The sequence below is a fragment of the Capronia coronata genome, assembly GCF_000585585.1.
Source record: "Capronia coronata CBS 617.96 chromosome Unknown acBCG-supercont1.5, whole genome shotgun sequence".
In the NCBI taxonomy this organism is placed as follows: domain Eukaryota; kingdom Fungi; phylum Ascomycota; class Eurotiomycetes; order Chaetothyriales; family Herpotrichiellaceae; genus Capronia; species Capronia coronata.
The window spans coordinates 556,353-578,227 of NW_006912897.1; the positions used below are offsets into that span (position 1 = coordinate 556,353).

Sequence of the window (21,875 nt, forward strand, 5' to 3'; positions counted from 1 at the left end):
GACAGCCTCGCCAGCCCTTGAAGCAGCCTGCTCTCCTATCAATTCAAGTCGTGATAACAACATCCTCTTCGTGGCTTGCCCACCCCAGTCCTCAGTGCTATAATCATCTTGGAATACTACTACCCAGAGTACGACTAGTAGTTATGGTAATAATAGATCGCGTCATGACATGCACGTCGTCAAATTTCATGGTGTCCCATCAAAAGCCGTCCTCCCTCAACCTTGCACGAGCCTCTTCGAACCTTTCCGCTCTCTGAACCCCTTCGAAGCACTGGCATCGTCCCTCTTCCCGCACATCCAACGTCACCTTAGCTGCTGACCGTGTCGGATATATTCTGCCCTATGGCTACTCCGGCAAGTCAACGTTGAGCCATCAATCCTTAATCGTGCCCTTTTATTGTGCTTGATGCCAACTACGGACACTGTTCGCGTCAAGCCCGATGTACGACTATGCGCAAGTGTATGTGTTGTCCTTGATACTTGAGACACCTGTGGCCGGCATTATACTCACATCTACATTGCCGACCATAGCCACGTCAAATACACCATCCCTCCGGCCATAGTTCTGACTATAGTCCTCGCTCCCCTCTTCACGCGGCGGGACATCTTCAAAATATGTTTTCTACTGGTTGTGGCTGTGGCCTACACGATTCCATGGTATGCGAGCAAAAAGGGTCTCGTTTCAGTCTAGATGCTGATACTGTTTCAGGGATTCGTACCTAATCACAACTGGAGTTTGGAGTATGATCAACCACCTCAGCCCGGGGTTCATTCTGTACTGACTGCTTTAAGCCTATCCCTCAGATGTTATTGTGGGACCGACAGTGTTTGATATCCCGGCCGAAGAGTTGTTCTTTTTCATAATCCAGACATATATTGTTAGTGCACCTTCCCCATCCTATGACTATCTCTTCTCACCGTGCGAAAGACCGCTTGTCTACAGATCCTGCTGAGTAAATCAGTTGTTACGGCAACTTATCTGCACAACGAGGCCGATGGTCAAGATCCAGTCGGCAGATCATTGAAGAAACGCAAACGGGTTGGCCAAGTCATTCTGTCATTATGTTCGATACTTCCACTCTTCATGCGAGGTGGCCATGCTACAGGCACATATATGAAACTCATCCTTGTATGGGCCGGGCCTGTTCTATTCATGCTTTGGACGTTTGCATATCAGCTCCTCCTGACGTTCTCATGGTCCAAGACATGGTTGCCGATAATGCTGCCAACCCTCTACCTCTGGGTCATTGATACGCTCGCTCTGCGCCGAGGTACCTGGTGCATTGAGTCAGGCACTAAGCTCGGTATTCAGGTATGGCCTCATTTGGACATTGAAGAGGCTGTTTTCTTCTTGATGACCAACACTCTGGTCGTCTGTGGTTCAATTGCGTACGACAACGCCGCTGCGGTCCTGGATGCTTTCCCCAGCACGTTTGCCGTCGTACCAGGCATACCGTCGCCTGCACTCTTGCTCAAGGGTATTTTCCTGTCTACGTCCAAATATGACATCGCGCGCATTCGAGGGTTACAAAATGCGCTAGAAGTGCTTGCGCGGAAGAGTCGGTCTTTCTACCTTGCATCCGGGGTTTTTGCTGGACGGCTGAGGATAGACCTGATCTTACTCTACGCCTTCTGCAGAGTAGCAGACGATCTGATCGACGATGCACCGTCTGCTGAGGAGGCAGACAGCTGGGTAAAACATTTTTCGAATTTCTTGGACACGGCTTACTCCCCAAAATATGACCGAGCCCGGTTCGAGCAGGCTCTGGCCCCCTTCCCGGCCAAGGCACAGTCCATCTTGGTACTCCTGCCAACCGACAAATTGCCCCCACAGCCTCTATACTCGCTGCTCGATGGCTTTCGTATGGACCAGCGGTTCTTCAGAAAAGGGCCGAACCAGGATCCGCCTATACAGACTTTTGCTGACCTGGAGCGTTATGCATCCTGCGTGGCAGCAACTATTGGAGAACTGTGCTTGAGCCTCGTTTATCAACATGACCCCGACCATCTCACAGACGAGACAACCAAGCAAAAGTGTGTCGCAGCTGGAGGTGAAATGGGAAGAGCGCTGCAATATATCAACATTGTGCGAGATGTAACAACCGACGCTCAATCAGGGAGATGCTATATCCCAAACGAATGGTTCAACAAGTCCTCGGCTTCTTCTCCTGTCAAGCACAATGAGGAAGTGGCTCGTCACCGCAAGCGGATCCTGGACATTGCTTTTGCCATCTACGCTGAAAATCGGGACGCGATCGAGGAGCTCCCTCGGTACGCACGAGATGGAATTCGTGTTGCTGTGGAGAGCTACATGGAGATTGGGAGAGTCATGCGTGACCGAATGCAGGAGGGCAAGCCGTTAGATTTCACGGGCGGCGGGAAGAAAGGAAGGGCCAGCGTACCCAAATGGACAAGAATATGGGTGGGTTGGAGGACCATGGCAGGCTGGAGAGGTTCAGCCTGATCAAAACAAACTTGAAAGAGTTGTTCTGTTGATTTGTATATATATTTCTTTATGATCATCGCTCTCCTCACCGGCCCCAGTCGCTTATGCCCGCGATGGGATGCGGGGATGATTCGCAGAGCAGGGGACAAGCCAGATCAATAATGCAGTATCTCCTCCCATCACACTCGGAGTTCGTAGTATGCTCACTTCTCAACATCGAATGTATTTGCTTTCTTCCCTCTCGATCTCGACGAGAAGGAGTTTGCTGAAAGCTGGGCAGTGGCTTAACGCACCGCCACCAGCCAGTATGGCAATTCATCGCTAAAAAGTCATGGTGTCATCGACTTTGACAGACTCAGACGGCCACATCCTTAACCATGTGAAGCCTGTGCTGCACCGCCCATCTCTGGGCTTCATAATTGTCACAGATAAAGACGAGCCATGAGCAAGCCGAAAAGCGTGGTGATCATAGGTAAGCCCCGGCCAAGATGATACATATTGTCCCTCAAGTCTGACCCCTTCTTTGAAGGCGCCGGCGCTGGTGGCATCGCGAGTGCAGCGCGACTTGCCAAAGCAGGCTTCCGAGTAACAGTGCTGGAGAAGAACGACTTCACCGGCGGTCGATGCAGCCTGATTCACGATGACGGGTATCGATTCGACCAAGGTCCCTCGCTACTCCTGCTTCCCGATCTCTTTCGAGAAACCTTTGCCGACCTAGACACGTCCCTCGAAGCGGAAGGAGTGGAATTGTTCAAGTGTGAGCCAAACTACAATGTCTGGTTCCGCGATGGCGAGTGCATCGAGCTCTCCACCGACACGGCGAAGATGAAGAAGACGATCGAGCGCTGGGAAGGCAAGGATGGTTTCGAGCGATACCTGGCTTGGATGCGAGAGGCGCATGTCCACTACGAGGCCAGCGTGGTCAACGTCCTCAGGAAGAACTTCTCGAACATGCTTGCCATGGTCAGGCCGAGCTTCTTGCCCTACCTGCTGGCCCTTCATCCGTTTGACAGCATATGGAATCGGGCAGCACAATACTTTAAGACCGAGAGAATGCGACGAGCGTTCACTTTCGGAAGCATGTACATGGGTATGAGCCCGTTCGAGGCTCCCGGCACGTATAGTCTTCTTCAATATACGGAACTGGCTGAAGGGATATGGTAAGTTGGCAATGCAGCACAATCATGAGGACAGAACGCTCAATGATATTGCAGGTATCCGAAGGGTGGATTCCACAGAGTCCTCGATGCGCTAGTCAAAGTTGGCGAGCGACTCGGTGTTGAATACAGACTCTCGACCTCCGTGTCACAGGTCAACATGGACAGATATTCGAAGCGGGCTTCTGGTGTGACGCTGGCCACCGGGGAGATCATCAATGCCGACATTGTTCTTGTCAATGCGGATCTCGTCTACGCCTACAACGAGTTATTGCCTCCCTCCTCGGCGGCCTCCTCGCTGTCAAAGAAGCCGGCTTCGTGCTCAAGCATTTCCTTCTATTGTGAGTGCAAGGCCCCGAACCTCAAGAGATCGCGGGATTGACAAGGCTAGGGTCCATGGACAAGGTCATTCCTGAGCTCCAGACGCATAATGTCTTCTTGGCAGAAGACTATCAGGACAGTTTCGACGACATCTTCAAGCGGCAGCAGATCCCGAAGGAACCTTCCTTCTACGTCAACGTACCCTCGCGCGTGGACCCAAGCGCGGCGCCCGCCGGTCATGACGGTGTAGTTGTTCTCGTCCCATGTGGTCATTTGCTGGAGGGGAAGGCCGACCGAGGCCTGGATCCCCAGAATGCTCAGGACTGGGAGGCCATGATATCCAAGGCCCGAACCGCCGTCTTCGAGACAGTACGCCTGCGCACAGGGGCAGACCTCGAATCGCATGTGATCCACGAGATCATCAACACGCCAGCGTCGTGGAAGGAGAGTTTCAATCTGGACAAAGGAGCGATCCTGGGACTAAGCCACTCTTTCTTCAATGTTCTCAGCTTCAGACCCGGCACGAAACACGCTGATCTACAAAATCTGTACTTTGTTGGAGCCAGCACCCATCCAGGAACCGGTGTGCCTATCGTGCTTGTCGGCAGTAAACTTACCACGGGGCAAATCCTCGATGATCTGGGCATCAGCAAACCGTGGTCCGAGGGCGGTCATCAGCGCAGAATAGTCAGTGATCTGGACCGTTGGGGAAAGACGCCTATAGACCTTGCCCGGGGGTTTTATCTGCTGGCCCTGGTCCTGGCGGTGGTATTGTCTTTGATCTTCCTCCGATAGAAGGAGTCTTGTTTGTGATTTGTTTTGATAGACAGCCGGCATCATGGACTTTGGATTAGATCGTGGATGTCATGTCTATGCAACATCTATTTGACTCGCGTAAGTGCCTTGTAACTAAGCGTAGTATGCGCAGAAATGTTTCCGCTACTAGTACTCGTGTGTGTGGGAAAATGATATCCCATAGTATTGCAGTACTGCTTCCTACCTAGGTACGTATGTACTAAGAAGTGGAGCGGATGAAGTCAGCCTTTTTAGTAACCACTCCCACGGTATTGAGGTATGAAGTATATCAGCCCAGAGTAGTAATCTGTGGTCAGCACCTAACCACTACTAAGGCAATCCATACCGTCTTATTGATCGGTAGGAAACGCCCGGAAGCCAAAATCCTTGCCAACGGGACCGGAAGCCGATTTCCTCGACTGACAGCTGCTCATCTCGATCTGGTAGCCTTACTCCCTGCCGTCTTCAAACCAATCTTTGCGGCTGGAGCCTCGCTCCGAGAGATCGCCATGACTAAGGCCTGCAACATGACAAAGTCTGTCAGTCTTCTGGTCACGCGGAAGAGGCAGCTTGCTGGCTATTGGCGCGGCTGAACGACCGTTGGACTCCCTCTCCGCCCAATGCCGGAAGGGCGTATATGGTGGATGGTGGATGGTGGATGGTGGATGCATGGGCTCGATATCGTCTCTCTGTCAGGTATGGATCGCAACATCTACCGCATTCCATTGTCGCATGAGTCAAGCATGACTGCGGGAATTACTAAGACCAGTATTACCTGAGCTGCTCTGTACAGGGAGGGTACTCTGTAGACAGACATGCAGAGAATTCCGACCACATCCGGCGGGCCCCATGGAAAATCGTGGAAGATCATTCATCCCCAAGGCTCCGCTACAGCAACGGCGGACAAATCTCATGCCACCACATCATTCCACCCGAGCAAGCGCAGCCTTAACGGTGGCCTTGACGGTGGGAAATCCCGTCTGATAGTGGAGAGGTTTTCTCTTGCAGAGGTTAGAAGCAGCCGGAATGAGCCAGTCACAGGTATGTTTCATGTCCAACTCGAGCAATTCTGTGTTTCCATGGGCCGTGCGTTGGCCGTTTTGTGACATCGACCCTATCCCGACGAGAACCCAGTCTGTCTTCAGCCTGAGATGGAGCAGATAGAGCCTTGTCGCTGGAGACGGACGGAACACTTGACCCGGGTTCGTCTGCGAAAAGGGGGTGTGGTGTGGAAGGAAGCTTGCAGAAGCTTGTCTCTGCGGTTTTTGCGAGAGCAATTTTCCAATGGAAGCCTTCGATCGGTTCTTACGGCATTGGATCGGAATGAAAAGTTTCTGCAAGTTTCTGCATCAGCAGAGAGGTGCATCGATGAGGACGAAGTCTATCGCAGGGTGACCAGTCCAGACCAGTCCCGGATCGACGTCACCCTTTGCTCTGTGCTCGTTGTTCTGTCCACCAGCCAGCTATATTAGACGCCTCCCTCTCTTCCGGACGATATGGACAGACAACGAGTCAATCAAGTTTCGATTTGCGCCATACAAGAGCCTCTCCCCTGTTCGCGAGAACCCACGCCACCGCTCTCACCACTCTAAAGCAACTGCCACCACCACCGCCTCCCAACTGCTCGCCTTCTTCACACTTTCAGCCTCAACAGCCCCAAACACACCGCCATCGCAATGGGTAACCACGCGCTCACTCTCAATGGCTTCACCAACACCGTCACGACCAACAACCACATCACGTCCCGTGGTAGTGACTGGTACTTCACGGTCAGCGCCGTGATGGCCACCGCCATGCTCTGCGTGATGGGCCTGTCGTTCACCAAGCCGCGTTCTCAACGGTTGTTCCACTACATGTTGGCCTCGCTCTTGCTCGTCTCCGGCGTCGCCTACTTCGCCGAGGGTTCCAACCTCGGCTGGACCGCGATCCAGGTAGAATGGGACCGCCACGACCCCAAGGTGCACGGCAACATGCGCCAGATCTTCTACGTCCGATACATTGACTACTTCATCACCACGCCCTTGTTGCTGTCGACGCTTCTGCTGGCCTCTGGTCTCCCTACCCCAACCATCCTGTATGTTCTGATGATGGACGTTGTCATGGTGATCATGGGTCTCGTGGGCGCCCTGGTCAAGAGCACCTACAAGTGGGGTATGTACATCTCCGTTGCCTTTTTGTTTTTCCCTTTGCTTTTCGAGTTGTCATTCCCCAGTGGGCCCTTAAAATCATACGTGATCGGGACATAGTGAGGTGACTAACATAGTTTATTCTAGGCTTCTACACTTTCGGCCTCACCGCATTCTGCTTCATCGCCTTCTCTGTAGTCTGGGAAGGCCGTGTCTATGCGCGCGCTCTTGGTGCGGACATCCTCAGGAACTACACCGTGGCCAGCGCCTGGCTGATGATCATCTGGCTTGTCTACCCGGTTGCCTGGGGTGTCAGCGAAGGCGGCAATGTCATTCCTCCCGACTCCGAGGCCATCACGTATGGTGTGCTTGATATCCTGACGAAGCGTAAGTCATGTCCAATCCAGTGGATATCTATCCAACTCGTGCTAACATTTCCCCAAACAGCCGTCTTTGCTGCCTTGTTCCTCTGGGGCATTCGCTCTGTCGACCTCACCCGTCTCGGCCTCAACATCCGCGATGTCACTCTCGCTCCCGGTGCTGGTGCCGGTGAGAAGCAAGCCACAGCTGCTCCCGACGCTGGTGTCGCTCCTGCTGCTGGCACCACCCCTGCCACCACTGTGTAAAAAGGCAGACATGACATGAGCCAGAGCACAGTTGCTTGATGTCCTCGTCTTGCCAAAAGTCAATCTTCCCCGGCACATGGGTCAACGGGCATCTGTCATCTCCTCGGTTCTCATGATGAATATCCCCCCATTTTCTGACAAAGGGGGTCGCATTCTGTTCTTCACCTCCCATCACCTCGCGAGGCGCGACACACGGTCACTCATTTTATCTGGATTTATTTGGAGAGAGCGTGGTTTTGATAACCACCCATGCCACCTAATACTCACTAATCACTAATTAATTGCCATCTATATCGCATCGGAGTCGGCAAGGACGACAAAGACAAAGCAGGAACCGAGCTGGAAGAGCCACGACTCCCTAACGATGACGGTGACGATGAGGATGACGATACGCTACGAATGTTCATGTCACGCCGCGACGAGATACCCACCACCACATGCATGCATATACATACATCCTCTCCGCTGATACCATGTACGAGCACCTACCTGTCCAGCACTACTTGGGACATTGTTTGAGTGTTGTTTTGTGTGCGCCATTGTACCACCTCTACCGACAGTCCTTGAGGCAGCCTCTCCTTTTCCCCAATACCCAGATAGAGCGAGTGTGGTTGTTAGGTATATATCCTATGGTTATTTAGGTAATCCAGTAATTAATTCTCCACATAATATTTTGACAGTTCTTGAATCTTCAGACACTGTTTGCTGCTTCTCCTTTTCGGCTTGTTTGGTATGGAAGAAACGCGAGTCTACGCGACTGGCTGAGCTAGGCATTCCGAACTCTGGAAAAGGGGTAGGCGGGTGTGTGGATATATAGATTGGATGAGTGTAGTGAGGAGCCATCCCCAACTTCTTATGTTCAATTAATAAATAAGGTGGGCAGCAATCAAAAAGTACAATTTCTTCAAGTGGGTATTGAACCACGTTGGTATGGATTATCCGTATGGACTGTTGTGCAAATCGGGACTGACGAGACTGGTCATGGTTCCATGGATCTTCGAAGCATCCCCTCATGTGCATATCACTGTGTGGTACTAGTCCGTAAATATATATATGTTACTTTGTTGGGTTCGCGATATGCCGTGGCACTACGTAGCTCCTTTCGTTGCCATGGAGCAAGGGAGAGGGTGCAGGTAAGACGAGGCACGAGCAGAAAGAGGGTTCGTTCGTGCTGTACGGTACCGACGACGTCTTCATGCCATGCTGGTTGCGCAGAGCTAGAGACTACACGGAGTCTTGGACCCTGGTCTCGACCTCTCCTCTGCTGCGCTGCGCTGCGATCAATGCATCGATTGCGAGTTTTCGGTAACACGAGGGTTCAAGGGCAGAGCCGAAGAGCCAGAAGCGAAGCAAGTCCACACGCACACATGCGCTCACTAGTAGTGAGTGTGGCGAAGGAACTGGTGGTAGGAGCTCGAGCTTCGAACGGGCCGGCCACGAGGCTCTGTCGCAACTTGCTAGAACTGGAACTGGAACTGGAAGAGTCGTTGAGCAGCTTCGAACCATGCGTGGCCCGTGGACGGTGGGTGGATTTTGAGCAGCCGGCAGTCAGCTTCTAAAACGGTCACCGTGCTCTGGATGGGACAATCATGGGCGGACGTCTGTAAAGGTATCAGTATCAGTCGATTAGGGCCTGAGTTGCCAGGGCAAGATTGCTCTCACAAGTCGCCGGAGGTTCGAGATTGTGGGTGCCAAGCACAGTGGTGGGCGAAAGAAGCTCGAGAGTCCCAGTTGGGAAATGCGCACCATCGCAGGCGTCTGCACGGGACTCTCTTCATTTTACTTTTCTCTGTACCAAGTTACCACCTGGGAGCACGCTATAATATCTGGCAGACCATCTACATCGATGGTGTCCCCACTGAGGGACGTCTAGGTCGTCTTTGACATTCACGTTTGATGAGGAAGCCTTCAACCGTTGGATTCTCCATTTGACCAACTGACGAACAGCTGACTTCCACAGTACTGCTTCATCCTGCCTAGACCGCGCTCGAATCTTTGCTCAAGATCCAGCCAGGTCGTAAACACTTCCAGCAAGCTGCACTTCCTCCTGTCGCGGAATGGCAGATTTCAAAAACCGTCCCGTTCTGTGACCAGCCGTTATTTGGGCCACGGTTGACTGCCGCTGAAGTCGACGGGACCATGTACGGTACACGTCAAACTTCGCGGCCATGATAGCCAGCGAGGTTTGTCGCACACAGCGCTGGCGGGACAATTTACGTCTGGGAGATGGGAACTAAGCTGGTCGCAAGCTGGTCAAATTGGCGAAGTAACACCGGCGGTTGCAAATGGGGTTCTAGGGCGAGGAGCATGCCGACCTCAACGAGCCAACAACGTCCCCCCGAACCAACCAAAAGCACCAGAAGAGAATGGTCCAGTCGCCGGACACGATTAGGACGAAATAGAAGAGAAAGCGCTCCGCATCTGCCAGGGCCCGAAATCTGGTTGCTTTCCCAACTTTCCACCGATGTCGTTTGGACGAATGGGCGGCCGAGCGCATTTGCAGACTGGGTCAGCAAATTTTTGTGACCGGGGTCTCTTGCAGATGAGGTTTCCAATGAGTTTCGCGCGTTCCTGACTACCACGGGACTAAGTCGCCCTCTAATCTGGAGCCGGGCGACCTTGGCCGTCGCTCGGGAAATTTGGCATGGCTGGCATTGGCCGGCGGTGGAAGACAGGCGAGGGTCAGCAAATGACAGCAGGGGCATGGTCCAGTCACAGGCCCTGCTGCTGTCCGGGCCACTCTCCATCGGCTCCACGATCAACGCTGCCTCAAATCAATCACCCAGGCAAATCAGTTGCAGCTGGTCGATTCGACCTCGTCGCCGCCGTCTGCTTTGGTGATGGTTCGCAATCTGCTGCTGGGTGTGACCACTGACCACCGACCATGCTGCGTGGCTGCCAGGCCAGCGGTCCACCAGGATCCATCCAATATCGTCTTCCAGTGGCACTAACTACCCTTGCCCTTCAGAGCCTTCCCCCAGGCGCCACATATACTTGTGTGCTTCCCTGCTCATGTTCATGCTTGGACCTCTTGTCTTCCTCGCCCCCAAAGTCCAAAGTCGCAAGATAGCGTCCTGCTGTCGCACGAGTTGCTGAGCTCCCTCTCGGTCTGTCCATCAGTCGCTTCAATCCTTCTCGAGCAGTGCTCGCTCATACCGTCGTCGCGCGCAACGCCTCTAAGCAACAACACAGCATCCACGAGCATCCAACAGGATCAGCATACACTCATTTGGCGCCATCAGAGCATCGCCGTCTGGAAGGGAGGATATACGTACTGTATCGTCTCAGCTGTCCCCGGTCGCATAGACTCGCAACGGCATTCTCGCTTCAAGAACCTCTTCTACCACCAACATGCGCTTCACAACGGTATTCGCAGCAATTGCGCTGCTGCTGGCCCCCGCGGCTCTGGCAGATGAGCCTGCTGGCGACTGGGAAGCCGACACCACAGTCACGATCTATTCATCCTACACAAACACGCTCACTGTCACCAAGACTCTTACCTATGCGGCTGCCATTGCAACCACCAACACCACCAGCACAACCAGCACAATCAGCACATGGTCAGTTCAGCCAACTGGTTGGAACGTGACTTCCTCGAGCACATACGTTCCCGTAACGACCATCCACAAGCCTACTCTTACATCCATCCTCACCTCAGCTGCTGCTTCTTCTTCTTCTTCTTCTTCCGAGACCACAGCAGCACCAACATTCGCTGCAGCCACCGGAGCCGCAAGCATACAAGAGATCAACATGGCAGTGGCAGCTTTTGCCGGTGCCGCCGCCTTGGTCTGGGGTTCGTTATGACGAGAGGGCTTCTGAGTTTTTCCATGCCGAAGTCTTTGGAGTGTCAGGTTGACACAAGGTGTCATATCTTCGCACCCCATTTTTGTTCTTGACTGAGTCAATAGTCTCGGCTAGCACCAGCTTGCTGGACCCGAGACGTCTACATTCTTATCGTTCGCATTTTCATCTCTGGGAGAGTTTGGAGGACTTTTTGTTTTCGGACGACTTTGAACCATTGATGGACCGCAGCCGGTCTTCTTCTTTGTGTGTTTGGTCCACAGTTGGATTGTTGGGTTGTTGGATTGGCAGGGAGTGTGGCCATCGCCTGGGGCGCAGATGACTCGACCTGACACTCAACCAGAGAGTGTCGGGTCAATGTCGTTGGCTATGGAGTTAGCGGTCTGCGGTGTCGCTTTGCAAGCGATCGGAGGAAGCCGAGAAGAGCATCTAGTGGTCATTATTCTGTGACTTCGTGAACGGGTCTGAAAAGGAAGGGAAGCGTGGTTTGGAGTTTGTTTATATACCCAGCCTTGCAACGACCGACACGAAGACTTCTTTTGCTGTGTTCAATATGAAATCAAATCTCTATCCAATGTTCTACTTCCTCCAGCTGCCATCCTCTAAGTGCCATAGACCGCAGTCACTATACTCAAGAGTATCCTTTCACCAGGGAGAAGGGCCATGTCGTCGAGATACAGCGTCTTCCAAGTATGCATTTTGACCCTAACAAACAAAAACAAGCCACCTACGCGCCCGCTATCAGGGTCTCCCATCCAAGATACGTCCTTCGCAGACTCAGCGGAAGTGTGGTCTGTATCGATCGCGTTCCTCGACATCAAGCCTGCATAATCAAAGTGTCTGGCTCTTTCGAATCTGGCCGTCGAACAAACCCGCTTGCTCGGTGCTGGTGGCCCATGCTACATCGGTGACGCAGTCACACCAAATGAAATTGAAATGAATTTCAAATGGCGTAATTGTTCGGCCCGTGTCCCGCTGTCATGGACGTCGCTGATAGTTTATCTCTCGGATGCTGGGTGTTTGATAGATTCGACATCGGCGATATGGCGCGATTGGCAGCACAAGACAAGTAAACCAGCCCCGGCTCCTGTACATACAATGCCAGTGAGTTGCGCGTCGGTGAGCTATGGCAGTGCGTGTCTGTCAATACTAAGTGCCTGCTCTTCGAGTTGGTGTTCAAGTTGTTGACGATTGTCATGGTATCTACCTATAAACGTACATGGATGGCTGTGGGCACTGACTGGCAAAAGCATCTGCGCCGGCGATCCACTCGCGCACTGCACGCGACAGCTGAACCACCACGCGTCTGTCTCTCACAACTTGAACTCGCCTCACTCTCTCGACTACAGTCCGCACCAGCATCATAGCTCACACGGACGTGACTCGAGACCTCCGACTACTAGTACACTCATTCTCAGTCCGGGCCACCCTGCCGGCCCTGTCACTCATTCTAGAGTCTGCTGCATCGTTCATCGTTATCTGTGTACGTGTACACACTTTCATACCCCAGCAACCGATACACCTCGTCGCGCTCTGACGCGCCCCCAACACTCTTTTTGCCCTCCAGCTTCAGCAAGACGTCATGGACGATCTCGATCTTCCCCCAGTCCCCCAGTCTGCTCGCAGGGCAGCTCAGACACCGCCTCGGCCTTCGTTTCTGCTCTCCCGCAAACGGACTCGTGCAGACTACGACGACGAGCCACCTGCCACCTCGAGCGATCCGGCGTTTTTCTCGAGCGACGAGCAGGCACCGGGCGCCGAGAACTATGTCGTCGTCGACAAGCGGAAGAAACGCACCTACAAGGGCTCCTGGTGGGAGCGGCACCCTGTCAAGGAAGGGAGCAGGCACAGTACACGGAAACGCGAGTTTCAGAGGAACTATGACTCGGGTATTTTCATGGCCAGTGAGGGGTCTGAGGAGTCGGAAGAACCCTTGTCCAGCGACTCTTTCTCCATGGAGGAGGAGTTGGTCAGAGACCAGCAAAGAGCGAACGAGAAGAGTCAAACACAGCCACATCTGTATGGAAGTGCTTCTGGACCGGGCCAGTCTCATGGCACACCAAGGTTAAAATTTCCGCCCCACACCACGCCCACTATGCCCAAGGAGCATGAACATGTGTGCGAGATCGTCCGGCAATGCTTGGAGACGGGCAAGGAAGATGTGGACTTGTCGTAAGTTGTCCTCCAGGAGTATGTTCCGGGAAGATGTATTGACGTCCAGCACAGTTCCATGTCTCTATCCAGCCTGCCGTCCGAAATCACCACGCTCCAAACACTCAGCAAGCAAGACGAAATCGTGCCCGGTATGCTCGACATCGGCACCGACCTGGAGCCACATCTGCGTTTGTATCTGGGCAACAACCTATTCACCAAGGTTCCCACGCCGATTCTCGAGTTGCGGAACCTGCGTGTCCTGTCACTCCGGCAGAACAACCTGACATCCATCGCACCCGGCATTCGGGAACTGGTTAATCTGGAAGACCTAAACGTGGCCGGGAACAACTTGACCGAGTTGCCCTTTGAGGTCCTCGAGCTGATGAGATTCCACAAGTTGCACCAGCTCAGGACTGAACCGAACCCATGGAAACGGATCCAACCTCCAGTCGAAAAGGTCCTGGAAACCCCCCTTCCAGCCTCCCATGACCAACGACCCTCGCCGCACACCCAGTTGGATTTCATTCTGGAAGGATCTTCACAACGTCACAACGGGTCCGACCTCAATGTTGAGAGAGGCTTCGGCAAAGTGCCCTCGTTGACCGAGATGGTTCTGCGACTGCTGGCCAAAATCAACGTGCAGTCCAAGATCGACTTGAGGAGTTTCATGCCGCCAGACTCGCCCAGCACTGTCCTCCGCGACTTGGGCATCCTTGTCAATCAGCCCGACCGGAGATGCACAACTTGTAGACGGCCGATCGTGCTGGCTGGCAAGGAGTGGATTGAGTGGTGGGTCATCGTGGACAACGCTCAGTCGGCCTCGGCCCAGCGCCGTCCTTCCCTTCCATTCAGACGTGTCCAATGCTGGCACGGCTGTCGTGGCACAAAGGCTTCACTGCCTGAAGAGCCGCTGAGGCAAATCGAGTCTCTACGATTGGAGAGCGCGGCTTCGGTGCAGGCCTGACTCGTAAGGTCGCAACGAAATCGCTGGACAACGTCGCGCAGGAGTCAGACGTCAAATGAACCTCGGGTAGTGGCGCAATCGAGGTCGCGAGTGCGTGCTGGTACTGGTACTCATTCCAAGAGGTGGACAAGATTTATGATGTACAATTGTGGTTTGTAGCAATACTTTCCCAGCAAAAAAGGCTCGAACCAAGAAGCAGTTCATGTAGAACAGAGAGAGCCTTGGAATGTGTCTCGAATTTTCAATCGATGCCTGAGGCAATCGCCTTCGCTCAAGAGCCATGATCCTAGTTTGTCTTTGTCTCGTAGTCTAACAGTAATCGCCATAGTAGTGTGATTGCGCTCAACTTCAATGTGCAGTTGCAGTGCTTCAAGCTCCATGATGCTCGTGTGGCGGCTAGCTGGCCAGAAAAGCCAGGAAAGCCACACTACCCATGCCATGCAGTCCAGTCCAGTCCAGTCCACTTCAGTCCAGCTCAGTCTTCCATCCACAGCCTTGCTGAAGAATCTCGCATAGCAGGCACAGTGGTCACACTGGCAACATCATCATATCATGCTCCATGTCTCATTGGTATGGCTCAATACCATCCGGGCCCTTTGCATGGCTCTTTTCAATTCTGCAATGCGGTAAAAGAGCGTATCTCGATTCTCCAGCCACACTGTGCACACACACAGAGCCATACCCAGTGGCAGATGTCATTGATTCTCGTTCCGCTCCTCTCTTCAACTTGTTTCCTTGGCCATCAATCCCTTGCTTGGTGTCTTGTCTTCCATCTCAGCTCTGCCCATCCGCATGCCCATATGCCCGCTCATGCATCGGATCCGACGGCTCATATGCAAAGTCCCTCGTGGCAGACTTGCCCACGATGCGCCGATCAATCTCCGCGGCATAGTTGGACAGGGAACACTGCGCACGCCCAAAGAGGTGGATGGCCCGATCGCCCGGGTTGGTGCACAGGTTGAGCCGGGAGTCTGGATCGGAGAAGTATGCTTTCTCGATCTTTGATTCTGGGGGAGACGTCGTGCTGGACTCAAGATCGTTGGTCATGGAGCGGTGGTCCATGCCATCGCTGGACAGCTCGCTGGAGGCAGGGGCGACGTCATGCTCTTCATTGTCATCGTCGTCATTGGCATCACGGTCGACTTCAGAGCCAGTCAAGGCACTGTCGGTTTCTGGGCTGGTGGCGACCGGGAGCGGATCGTGCAAATCCAGCTTTTCAACATGCTGGACGACGCTGTGCAGATCGTAGGCTGAGGCGTCGTTGTTGGCGGCGGGTTCTTTGTTGTCTTGTCTCAGATTCAGTTTTGACTTCACACGCACATGACTATGGCTTGGTTGTGGGCTCGCTTTTGTAGGGGATCGAGACAAAGATCGCTTCAGGGCTCTGATTGGGGAGAGTTTGTTCAGGCCTTTGATGTCTGGCATGCTGCGAGATGGTGGGATTGGTGCCATGATGAGGAACGTCAGTCAAAGGCTGGATCTGTGAGGAGAGAGGAGGTATGAGACACACGAGATCGCTGCTTGTTGATGAGTAGGCGAGTTGGTGAGGTGAAGAGATGGTCGACAGTGAGAGGAAGAGACAAGAGAAGGTTGTGATTGTGAAATCACAAACGTGTGTGCTGTGTGTGCGTGTATATAGACCCGCGCCCTCTTCATGCTCGGCGATACCATCGCGCTGAGGCAGAACTCTTGTGTTATTGAGTGTGCCGTATATCATGCCCGCAGCTGTGTGCAAGATGCAAGTGTCTTCAGGAGTATAAGCGATGTCCATGCTGTCTGTTGTCTCTGGTCAAGCTGCAAACAACGACATATGTTTGCCAATTGATGGATCACATATCATTCCAATCTTGAAAGCATTACTCGGTCCATGAACAGTGTGCATTACCGTTAGGAAGCAGATGAAGTCGGATATCGGAAAAGCTGGAATGGCCATCGTTGTTGGACCCTGTCATGACATTCTTGCTCGTCTTCGGGGTATCTCGAATCGTTAAGTCATAACATGCTCTCGCTGCATTTCAAACAAATCATCGTTCAAAGAAACCACCATCGCCCATCTCGTCGTCGTCGTCGCTGTCCAGGTCGGCCGGATCGATAACACCGTCGTCGTCAAGCCAGGATGGTGTTGAATCGACTGGCTGAGCGGTCGAACTTCGCAATGCCGCCAGATCTTTTCCTCCAACAGTGGCAAGCTCCTTAGCCAATTTGTTGCCTGCACTGAGCCTTCCTTCTCGAAGCGCATCCAGCTTTTCCTGCCCCTCTTTCATACACTTCTCAACTTCGTACCACATCGGTGGCTTGGTCCCTCCCGCCGTCCTGACAATGTTGGCCAGGTCGTCCTCTATGAGCTGCAACTCCTCCCTCTGGGCATCCGTCAGAATGGCGTATGCCTTCTTCTTCATTTGGGACTTGTGTTTCTGCTTGTCGTCCTCTTCCTGCACGAATAGGCTGATGTACTTCTCTCCGAGAGGGGCATACTTGGTGTAGTTCAGATCCACCTCCGCTTCGTGTATTGACTTGTCCAACTTTTTCTGGGACTCCTCATTGTCGGAAGGATTACTCGACTCCTTCAGTTTGAGCAGTTTCTTGAGGGTTCGCTCCGCTTTCTGACGCTCGACGAAGCGGACGAAGTGATACCGCTGCAGATTCTTCCTGGTGGCATTCGCCAGTTGAGCCTTTTGTTGGTCGAGGAGCAACGCAGCTAGTTCGCGTTCTTTCTCTTGGCGCACTGTCATGGGTAGCGACTCCCGGCTCAGGAGGTTGCGCAGTGAATGTATGCGGGTGGAGGGGTTGGTTTCTCGTTCTCGTTTGCTTTTGGTGACTGCCGACCTCACCGGAGATAGACCTTTGCTAGGTCGAACATGCCCTGGACCCGAGCCACGGTTTGGCCGGTAACGACCACGCTCAGGACGCCATGAGTCGACGCGAGTATCGGCTCGTACGTCTACTCGGGCAGCGTCTCGTGGAGCAGGTCGATACTTTGCCATGACTAGGAATTCGGAGGTCACGAAGACAAGAGTCCACAGGAGCGGCGTGTGTTAGGCTCAGACGTAACTGAGGAGAACGGTCATCTTCTGTATTAGTATTGGCCGTCAACTAACAGGTAAAGAAGTAGTAGTCGGGGTCAAGATTGAGAATAGTTTAATCATTCTCTTCTGAGAGAAAATAGCAAGCGTTGAAATGATTCTGCCGTTCAAGTTCTTCACCGCCTACAAGCCATGCACGTGATGTCACTTGGCGATATATCACGCTAAACCAATTCGGGATTGAACGCTCGACGACGTCCATCTCGAGTTACGAGGCAGAGAAGCCTCAGTATCTGGGCATACGCATTGCCGTGCGGAGGACGACGATGCTCGCCATTGACTTGAGGGCGCGAAACTAGGCGCTGAGAAATGAGTCGGATTTCGAAGTATATACGGGATCTGCGGCATGGAGTCCGCCATTCGCTTCTCGCAGAACTCCCTGCCGGGGATCGATCAGAGGTTCTTATACGTGGACGTGACGGGCAAAACATTTAGACTCTGCAAGATCACCAAGGAAAGTAGGGCCAAGGTTCAATATGAGGCGGTCTGCACATCGACAAAGGTGCCGGCTTTCCGAGCCTTCGACTGGCACCCGGTGAACGAGGAGCTGGTTGTTGTTGGACAAGCCGGTGGTGAAGCCACACTCTTGAACATAGCCGAGAGTCAGCAAGACTCGCTCTCGTTCCAAGTGAGGAGTCAGCGGTTATGTAATTCCGTGGCCCTCAATACTCAGAATCTGTTGGCGGCTGGACTCGACAAGGTCCGGACAGACTTTTGTTTGAACATCTGGGATTTCAACCAGCGTCTTCCTGCCCCAGGAAGTAAAGGCTTCTCGAAGAACTACTCGGATCCTCTTCACAAGCTTGCAAGTGGAGAGCCAATCACCAGCTTGAAGTTCTTTCAAGATGATCCCCATCTCCTGGTGGCAGGAGTCAAGGGCCAATTTGTCAGACTGTATGACCTGAGAGAGCCGAGCGTCGGGAACGGGCTGCAGTTTGCGACACGTTGTGTGCATAATCTGGCCATTGATTGGCGCGACGAGAATTATTTTGCGTCCTGCTACCCTACAAACGATCCGTCAATATGTATTTGGGACAGGCGCATGATCAGCCGCGTCAATGCTCCGCACTTGAGTTTTGGTGGCGGATCGAACTCTGACAATCGACAGCCAGAGGTCTCGCTGGAGCTGAAGAATGTGATCGAAAGCCCTGGCACGATTTGGAGTTTACGCTTTTCCAAGGCTGAACGAGGCTGTCTGGGTGTCCTTTCGAGCACTGGACACATGAAAGTGTTCAACATCACCAAAGATTTCATGAACGACACGCGCAATGTCGAGCAGGATACGGGCAACGACCTGTCTTGGGAAACGACAGCGCCCCACGATGTCTTTCTCGACCGTGCCCAAGAAGTCGCGAAATCATATTCACGTCCTTCCGTCCAGCATGATGAAAAGTCTAGAATCGTCTCATTTGACTTCATGACATCGACCACGAAATCAGGACAATCTAAGATCTTGGGTCTTGATGGATACGGAAGCATTCGAGTCACTTCGACCAACCCCTTACCAGAACCGACGGCTTTCTCTAGTGTTGGCTTTCTCTGCAAGGGCGAATTGGTTGTCGGGCGGCCTGCGGCAGAACCTCTTGAACCGAGCCATACTCTGGAACAAATCCGACGACATGCGCAACCACGGAACGTGCTCAAACAGGCGTTCAAGCAGTCTCGCCAGAATAAAGCCGCTCTTGACAAGAGGAAAATGTCCAGTCTGGATGATCAAGCGTGGCACGCCGATCTAGGCTATTACGAGAAGGATGTACCGCTTGCAGATATCCTGACATTGATGTCGGCGCAACGATTGCGCTGCAAAGCCGGCTATTTGTTGGACCCATCCAGGAACAAAGCCATCGCTTCTGATTCTCACTGGTTACAATCGTTTTGGGCATGGGTCGAACGTGCGACTAAGATCTCGAGGAACGGCAATATGACACAGGACAACTTCGATTTCTCCTACATTGGCGTATGCGGTCTCTGGATGGAAGATATCAAGGGCAAGAATCGGACGTTGGGCCCCAGCTCCAACCAAATGGCCAAAACCATTGAGAGTTTGGTTCGTCGCCTGAACATCGCCCCGGTGAAGGGCTCACCATCAGAATATGCTGCTAACAGGCAACTTTGCTTGCACTCCGCTGGATTGGCCTGGTCTTATGAAGAACTTGAGACCATGGTCAAACGGCTCGTAGCGCAAAATCAACATACCAAGGCGGCGGCGCTGGCCATGTTCGCCCTGGAACGAAAACTTGCATACAAGGCGCTTCGCAGCAAAAACTCCACCCAATCTCTCAAGATGCTTGCAATGGCCATAGCAGGCGCTGCGAGGAGGAGAAATGGTGATGAAACAGGCACAACTACCGGCGAAGAGTCAGATGCTCAAGACGACTGGGCCGACACCATCGCCTCATTGGCCGAGGATCTGACTGACCCGTATGCGCGTGCCATCCTCGCTTATGTCAAGACGGGAGACTGGGCAAATGTTGCCAGGGAAGGATCTCTCCCACTTAAATACCGAGTCTGTGTGGCCCTCCGACATTTTGATGATGACGCCCTCACACGGTATATCTCTCAAGCAACCCAAAACGCCGTAGAGGAGGGTGACATCGAAGGGATCGTACTTACGGGAACTGGCACGCAGCAGGGGTTTGACCTGATGACGGGCTATATCCAGCGCTTTGGAGACTTACAGACTGCCGTGCTGGCTCTTGCGCCTACGATACCACGATATGTTGACGGTGAAAAAGTTGTGCGCAAATTCGACGGCTGGAAGAACACTTACAGGAACATGATCAATAGCTGGAATCTCAAATTCGAGCGAGTACGGTTCGACATTGCATGCCAGAAAGCTGCTGTTGACGAGGGTGGCAGACGACTTATCCCGCCTGCAAAACAGCAAGTACGCCTGGTCTGCGGGTTTTGCGCCCAAAGCATAGCTCATACAGCCGGGACGAATGGCGACAGCGGTCCGGGCAACAAAGTTGTCGAAACGGCACAACATCCTTTGACAAAGGAGAAGGCCGCAGCAATTGGGACTGTCTGCCCCAACTGTGGTCGACATCTGCCACGGTGCGGCGTGTGCGACTTCTGGCTCGGCGTTCCGGACGAGTCCTACATGCCTTGGTACGGGCCGCAACAAGCATCGAAACTTAATGGGGTGACAGACATGAGTGCTAGCATGACTGGCAGCATCCAAACCACGATAGGGCCAGGGCCGGGGCCTGTGAATGGAGCCTCAAAGGGGACCGAGTCGCCCAGGTTGAGGCAGCCAATGCAAACGCCGAACACTTCGAAGAAATCAACTGCAACAGGGTCCTCAACACCCACGGCCATCCCTCCTTCCCATACAAGTTTAAGTGATGCTGTCCGCAGCCTTACCGGGACCGTGCCTTTACTCTCCGGTATGGACGACGACGACGAGGGACAGGAGATGTCTCAAATTTGGGATGTTGCTATGTCCAGATTCACGGTGCTGTGCTTGAAATGCTCACACGGTTGTCATGCTGGTCATGCAAGGATGTGGTTCGAACGACATCAGGTGTGTCCCGTACCAGAGTGCAGCTGTTTGTGCAATGCATGAGTCAACCGGCAGTCAATATGGCGCGTGGCCCGACAGTCCCTCGCGCCAACATCTTTGGTCTGCATGCAAGGCTGGGATATGACGCACACTTATCATCGCTCATCCCGCCTTTCCGGCCCGCCTCGAGGGTCCGGAACTACAGCCAGTCGAGATCAGTTTAACCTCCGAGAGATGGTCCACCGGATGTGCGGCTATCATGGCTTCGAGACGGTCGATTCTGTGTCGTCAAGCGATGAGATTGGTAGATTGGACATTCGTCGCAACCCACACTATTAGGCCAGTAAACTATCTTAGCGTCACGGTCGTCTCCCATCCACAATATTCCACTTCTGTATCCTGTTGAACACATTCAAAGAGAGATTACGCGCATACTGTGTGGAACCACCATGTCCTTTGCTGATGCCCCGTGGCAGCAAAAGCAGAAGCAGAGATTGGCCCCCTTTTTTGACCTTTGTGCTCAACGAACCATGGCCTCTGTGACCAGACTTGTCGGCCTGCTCTTGGCCTTATTCTTCCCGATTCTTCAGCCCCAGCTTGGGAAATTGGTAGCCGATGTCCTGAGATTTGATATTGTCACCAGCTCGAACGTTGCTACCACCGCCCACGTCCTGACGATAAACGCATCTTCTAGAATGCATCGTGTCGGAGATGCATTACCGAATAAGGGCACGAAACATCGCTCCAGGACATCAGATATCTGGGGTTTCCATTCAAGCGGTTTTCGCCTTTATGTCAGTCTCGGGACTTAAAAGACAGTTGACAGGACGAACGTTCCGCTTAAGTGACGCAGCTATTCTGATGCTGTTGGGCACAACCGTTGATGAACCTGTGGCT

At 53.1% G+C, this 21,875-nt stretch overlaps 7 protein-coding genes across 7 annotated transcripts; 5 read left to right on the forward strand and 2 right to left on the reverse strand.

The window, feature by feature from the left end:
- Positions 1–440: 440 nt before the first annotated feature.
- Positions 441–2,464, forward strand: A1O1_05890 (uncharacterized protein; the record flags this gene model as incomplete). The annotated part of the gene is made up of 5 exons (XM_007726774.1): positions 441–460; positions 532–657; positions 710–741; positions 793–878; positions 929–2,464. The coding sequence occupies 5 exons, from the start codon at positions 441–443 to the stop codon at positions 2,462–2,464; spliced, it is 1,800 nt and encodes a 599-aa protein (XP_007724964.1).
- A 423-nt stretch (positions 2,465–2,887) lies between these two features.
- A1O1_05891 (uncharacterized protein) lies at positions 2,888–4,719 on the forward strand (the record flags this gene model as incomplete). The annotated part of the gene is made up of 4 exons (XM_007726775.1): positions 2,888–2,918; positions 2,976–3,606; positions 3,661–3,944; positions 3,995–4,719. The coding sequence occupies 4 exons, from the start codon at positions 2,888–2,890 to the stop codon at positions 4,717–4,719; spliced, it is 1,671 nt and encodes a 556-aa protein (XP_007724965.1).
- Positions 4,720–6,395: 1,676 nt separating this feature from the next.
- A1O1_05892 (uncharacterized protein) lies at positions 6,396–7,471 on the forward strand (the record flags this gene model as incomplete). Its single annotated transcript, XM_007726776.1, has 3 exons — positions 6,396–6,870; positions 6,993–7,232; positions 7,293–7,471. The coding sequence occupies 3 exons, from the start codon at positions 6,396–6,398 to the stop codon at positions 7,469–7,471; spliced, it is 894 nt and encodes a 297-aa protein (XP_007724966.1).
- A 5,383-nt stretch (positions 7,472–12,854) lies between these two features.
- A1O1_05893 (uncharacterized protein) lies at positions 12,855–14,390 on the forward strand (the record flags this gene model as incomplete). Its single annotated transcript, XM_007726777.1, has 2 exons — positions 12,855–13,444; positions 13,499–14,390. 2 exons carry the CDS (start codon positions 12,855–12,857, stop codon positions 14,388–14,390), a joined length of 1,482 nt encoding a protein of 493 aa, XP_007724967.1.
- Positions 14,391–15,164: 774 nt separating this feature from the next.
- A1O1_05894 (uncharacterized protein) lies at positions 15,165–15,842 on the reverse strand (the record flags this gene model as incomplete). The annotated part of the gene is made up of 1 exon (XM_007726778.1): positions 15,165–15,842. One exon carries the CDS (start codon positions 15,840–15,842, stop codon positions 15,165–15,167), a length of 678 nt encoding a protein of 225 aa, XP_007724968.1.
- A 572-nt stretch (positions 15,843–16,414) lies between these two features.
- A1O1_05895 (uncharacterized protein) lies at positions 16,415–17,122 on the reverse strand (the record flags this gene model as incomplete). Its single annotated transcript, XM_007726779.1, has 1 exon — positions 16,415–17,122. The coding sequence occupies one exon, from the start codon at positions 17,120–17,122 to the stop codon at positions 16,415–16,417; it is 708 nt and encodes a 235-aa protein (XP_007724969.1).
- Positions 17,123–17,819: 697 nt separating this feature from the next.
- Positions 17,820–21,041, forward strand: A1O1_05896 (uncharacterized protein; the record flags this gene model as incomplete). The annotated part of the gene is made up of 1 exon (XM_007726780.1): positions 17,820–21,041. One exon carries the CDS (start codon positions 17,820–17,822, stop codon positions 21,039–21,041), a length of 3,222 nt encoding a protein of 1,073 aa, XP_007724970.1.
- Between the last annotated feature and the right edge of the window lie 834 nt (positions 21,042–21,875).